Genomic DNA, 5065 nt, shown 5'->3' with positions numbered 1-5065 from the left:
TCAGTTACCGAAAAAGGAGTTAAAAAACTTTATTGAATTTCCCAAATGCTGACAGTTCAGCCGTCTTTAACAGAGATTTTTGGGACACAGTTGGAATGAAGCACTTTAACAGAATCTCCCGCCGGGCCGGGGCTGCCGCTGGAGCCCTTTGCTGCACGGGGGATGCTCGCAACAGCCTTGCTGCCGCTATGAGTCTACAACGGGACACGTCCCCACCTCCCCTAGGACCCCACGGCTCCGGTACCCGCTGTCCCGCTCCCGCCATTGCCGTCCCCTTGGTCCCTGCTGTCCCGGCTACCGCGGGTCCCGCCCGCGGTTTCGGCATCCTCGCGGCCCCGCCCCTCAATTCACCTCTCCAAGCCCGCCCACCGGCGTTACCGCGGCCCCGCACCCTCCGGCAACCACGGGCGTCCCGGCGTTCCCTTCCACGGCCGCAGCCGCAGCCCCGCCGCCATCACGGCTCCCTCACGCTGACCCAGTGACGCACCCCACGCATGCGCGGCTGCTCCACTCCCCGCCCCAGCGATATCACTCCGCCCCGCCTCATCCAAGCGCAGCGCTCTCTCTCCACGGCCCCATCGCCACCCCCCACTGCTCTGGCTGCAGTTTCGGTACTGCCCGGTCCCGGTTCCGAGCCCGGTCCCGGGCCGCTGTCCGGCCACAGCCGGCATCCCTGTGCCCGGTCACGCCGCTTCTGCCGCCACCGGGTCTATACACGGCAGCACAGCAAGCGAACACTGCAGCGCCTTGCATGTATCCTTCCGCGCCTCTGTCTCTGCCGGACCCTGAGGGCCCGGGCACGGTCGCATCACCGAGAGATCCCTCCGCAGCGCGTGACGCTGCACAACCGATGCCGAATGTGCCTCCGCGTTTCCGCCTTCCACACTCCCAGCACCGACTGGGACTACTTTGTATCACGATCCGTCCGCACAGCCACATTCACGCACATAAACCGTGTGAGGGCCCAGCCCCCAGGAGCCCTCTGATTGGGTGAGCCGGAAAGTGGGCGTGGCCTTACGGAGGGGCGGGCTTTCGGCGGCATCTTCAAAGGGCCACGCCCAGGTGGGGCCCGGCGCCAGCGCCTTAAATGGGCCACACATGGAGGGGGCCGCCCCCTCCTTTCCAACGAGCCACGCCCAGCCGAGCCCCTTTAAGAGAGGGGGTCCCACATGAGCTGCCTTAAAAGGGCAACACCCCTTAAGGGAGAGGGGCCTTCATTACAAAGTGCCCGCCCACTTTAAGAGTCTTCAAACGGCGCCCGGTGGGGCCCACCCAGAACACCTCAGGGAGGGCGGGGGGGTCCCAAAAAGATGGGGAGGGGTCCCTAAAAATCCCCCCCAGGGCCGGGCTCTTCTCAGGGCTCGTCCTCCATGCTGAGGCTGCTGCGGGGGCTGGAGGCCCTTGAGGGGCCCGGCGAGGCCAGGAGGGCGCCGGGGGGGCCGAGCGGGGACAGCCCCCCGCCATCGTCCATCAGGATGTCCTCGAGGGTCCCCTCGGGGCCCCCCAGCGCCAGGGGCAGCGCCAGCCCCGGGGGCAGCTCCAGCAGGCACTGCGGGGTGGGGGGCGGGAACGGGGGACCCCCCCCCGAGGGCTCCTCGCAGCCCCCCTCGGCCGTGGGGGGGTTCAGGGGGAGCCCGTGGATTTGGGCTTGGAGCTCCAGTTCCTGCAGATGGAAATGGGGGGGGTTCCGTGACCCATAAATCCCGAATATTCCAACCTTGACATTCCCTGGATTCTGTTCCCCGCCCCCCCCGCGATTCCATGGATTGCCATCCCCCCTCCTCTCCAGATCATCCCAAAACCGACCCTGAAACCCTCCCAAAACCCATCCCAAAGGCAAAACGTTCCTGAAATCCCCGCTCTGCCCCCAGGGAGGCTCCCAGCTCCGACCCATCCCAACCCCGATCCCGCATTCCAAACCCCAATTCCGCATTCCTGATCCCAACCCCGCCCATTCCCAAACCATTCCCGCCTGTCCCACCCCCAACCCCGCCCTGGTTCCCGCTGTTTCCAGCCCCGATTCCGCGCTCCCGGCCCTGATCCTGCCCAATCCCAGTCCCACATTCCCAATCCCATACCTGCACCCGGAGCTGCAGGCTGCGGTTCTGCTGCTCCTGATCCCATTCCCACAATCCCAATCCCATTCCCACAATCCCAATCCCATTCCCACATTCCCATTCCCAATCCCCCACCTGCACTCTGAGCTGCAGATTGTGGTTCTGCTGCTCCTATTCCCATTCCCATTCCCACAATCCCAATCCCACAATCCCAATCCCACATTCCCGTACCTGCACCCGGAGCTGCAGGCTGCGGTTCTGCTGCTCCTGATCCCATTCCCATTCCCACAATCCCAATCCCAATCCCACATTCCCAATCCCACACCTGCACCCGGAGCTGCAGGCTGTGGTTCTGCTGCTCCCATACCCAATCCCACAATCCCAATCCCAATCCCACAATCCCAATCCCTGATCCCAATCCCACATTCCCACACCTGCACCCAGAGCTGCAGGCTGCGGTTCTGCTGCTCCTGATCCCATTCCCATTCCCACAATCCCAATCCCACAATCCCAATCCCAATCCCATTCCCAATCCCACACCTGCACTCTGAGCTGCAGGCTGCGGTTCTGCTGCTCCTGATCCCATTCCCATTCCCACAATCTCAATCCCACAATCCCAATCCCAATTCCACATTCCTGTACCTGCACCCGGAGCTGCAGGCTGCGGTTCTGCTGCTCCCATTCCCAATCCCACAATCCCAATCCCACAATCCCAATCCCAATCCCACAATCCCAATCCCATTCCCAATCCCACATTCCCACACCTGCACCCGGAGCTGCAGGCTGCGGTTCTGCTGCTCCCATACCCAATCCCTGATCCCAATCCCAATCCCAATCCCACATTCCCATACCTGCACCCGGAGCTGCAGGCTGCGGTTCTGCTGCTCCTGATCCCATTCCCACAATCCCAATCCCAATCCCACAATCCCATTCCCAATCCCAATCCCATTCCCAATCCCGTACCTGCACCTGGAGCTGCAGGCTGCGGTTCTGCTGCCCCCATTCCCAATGCCACAATCCCAATCCCATTCCCACAATCCCATTCCCAATCCCACAATCCCAATCCCATTCCCACAATCCCAATCCCACAATCCCAATCCCATTCCCACAATCCCAATCCCAATCCCATTCCCACACCTGCACCCGGAGCTGCAGGCTGCGGTTCTGCTGCTCCAGGCGCTGCTGCTGCAGCTCCAGCTCCCGCGCTCGCTGCGTCTCCTTCTGCAGCTTGCGGATGTAATCCACCGAGGCCTTGAGGATCGTGCCCTTGTTCCAGCGCATCTCCCTGCCGGGGTCAGCCTGGGGTCAGCCCCGAAACCCCCCCGGGACCACCCCCAAAACACCCCCGGGACCACCCCCAAAATACCCCTGGAACCACCCCCAAAATACCCCTGGGATCAGCCCCAGACTACCCTGGGATCAGCCCCCAAAACACCCCTGGGACCACCCCCAAAATACCCCCGGGACCACCCCCAAAATAGCCCCGGGACCACCCCCAAAATACCCCAGGGACCATCCCACAAAATACCCCTGGGATAACCCCAGGATCAGCCCGGGACCACCCCCCAAAATACCCCCAGGACCACCCCCAAAATACCCCTGGGATCAGCCCCAGACTACCCTGGGATCAGCCCCCAAAACACCCCTGGGACCACCCCCAAAATACCCCCGGGATCACCCCCAAAATAGCCCAGGGACCATCCCACAAAATACCCCTGGGAGCAGGATCACTCTGGGATCACCCCCAGATCGCTCTGGGATCAGCCCAGGACCACCCCCAAAATACCCCTGGGATCACTGGGACCACCCCCAAAATACCCCTGGGACCATCCTACAAAATACCCCCGGGACCACCCCCAAAATACCCCTGGGATCACTGGGACCACCCCCAAAATACCCCTGGGACCACCTCCAAAACGCCCCTGGGATCATCCCACAAAACACCCCTGGGATAACCCCAGGACCAGCCCGGGACCACCCCCAAAACCCCCCCGGGATCACCCCAAAATACCCCTGGGATCACTGGGACCACCCCCCAAAATACCCCTGGGATCAGCCCCAGAATACCCCCGGGATCATCCCACAAAATACCTCTGGGATAACCCCAGGATCAGCCCGGGACCACCCCCCAAAATACCCCCGGGATCAGGCCCCAAAAACCCCCTGGGACCACCCCAGGATCAGCCCGGGACCACCCCCCAAAATACCCCTGGGATCACTGGGACCACCCCCAAAATACCCCTGGGATCACCCCCAAAGCAACCTGGGATCACCCTAGGATCACTCTGGGGTCACCCCAAAAACACCCCTGGGACCACCCCTCAAAATACCCCCAGGATCACCAGGACCACCCTGGGATCAGCCCCTGAAGTACCCCTGGGGTCACTCCCTGAAACACCCCAGGATCAGCCTGGGACCACCCCCAAAACACCCCTGGGACCCCCCCCAAAATATCCCTGGGATGACCAGGACCACCCCCAAAATACCCCTGGGATAACTCCAGGATCAGCCCAGGACCACCCCCCAAAATACCCCTGGGATCACTGGGACCACCCCCCAAAACACCCCTGGGACCACCCCCCAGAATCCCCCTGGATTCAGCCCCCAAAACACCCCCAAGGATCACTGGGATCACCCCCAGACCACTCCAGGATCACCCAGGACCACCCCCCAAAATCACCCCCGGATGAGCCCCTAAAGCATGCCCAGGATCACCCCCAGATCACTCTTGGACCACCCCCCAAAATACCCCTGGGATAACCCCCTGGAACACCCCAGGATCACTGGGATCCCCCTGGGACCACCCCCCAAAATGACCCCGGATCACCCTGCAATCCCTTCCAGAACCCACCCTGGGGTCCCCTAAATGTTGAATTTCCCTTCCAGGACCTGCTTTGAGAGTCCTTGGCTGCCAAATTTCCCTTCCAGGACCCACCCTGGGGGTCCCTAAATTTCAGTTTTCCCTTCCAGGACCCTCCCAGCCCCTGCCCCACTCACGGGTCGCTGTT

General features: G+C 62.3%; 1 protein-coding gene across 1 annotated transcript in view; it reads right to left on the bottom strand.

Moving 5' to 3' along the window:
• LOC135460238 (transcription factor E3-like) overlaps positions 1-5065 on the bottom strand; it is a 7613-nt gene continuing 2548 nt past the window's right edge. Inside the window, exons 2-3 of the mRNA XM_064736971.1 lie at positions 3195-3356; positions 1-1663 (exon numbers count right to left, since the gene is read on the bottom strand). Coding sequence (XP_064593041.1) covers positions 1355-1663; positions 3195-3356 — 471 coding nt within the window. The 3' untranslated portion in view covers positions 1-1354. The remainder of the gene's footprint in view (positions 1664-3194; positions 3357-5065) is intronic.

This window comes from Zonotrichia leucophrys, unplaced genomic scaffold (genome assembly GCF_028769735.1).
Source record: "Zonotrichia leucophrys gambelii isolate GWCS_2022_RI unplaced genomic scaffold, RI_Zleu_2.0 Scaffold_34_1600103, whole genome shotgun sequence".
Taxonomy (NCBI): Eukaryota; Metazoa; Chordata; class Aves; order Passeriformes; family Passerellidae; genus Zonotrichia; species Zonotrichia leucophrys.
The sequence above is the reverse complement of the archived record's forward strand: the minus strand, read 5'-3'. Positions and strand labels throughout refer to the sequence as shown.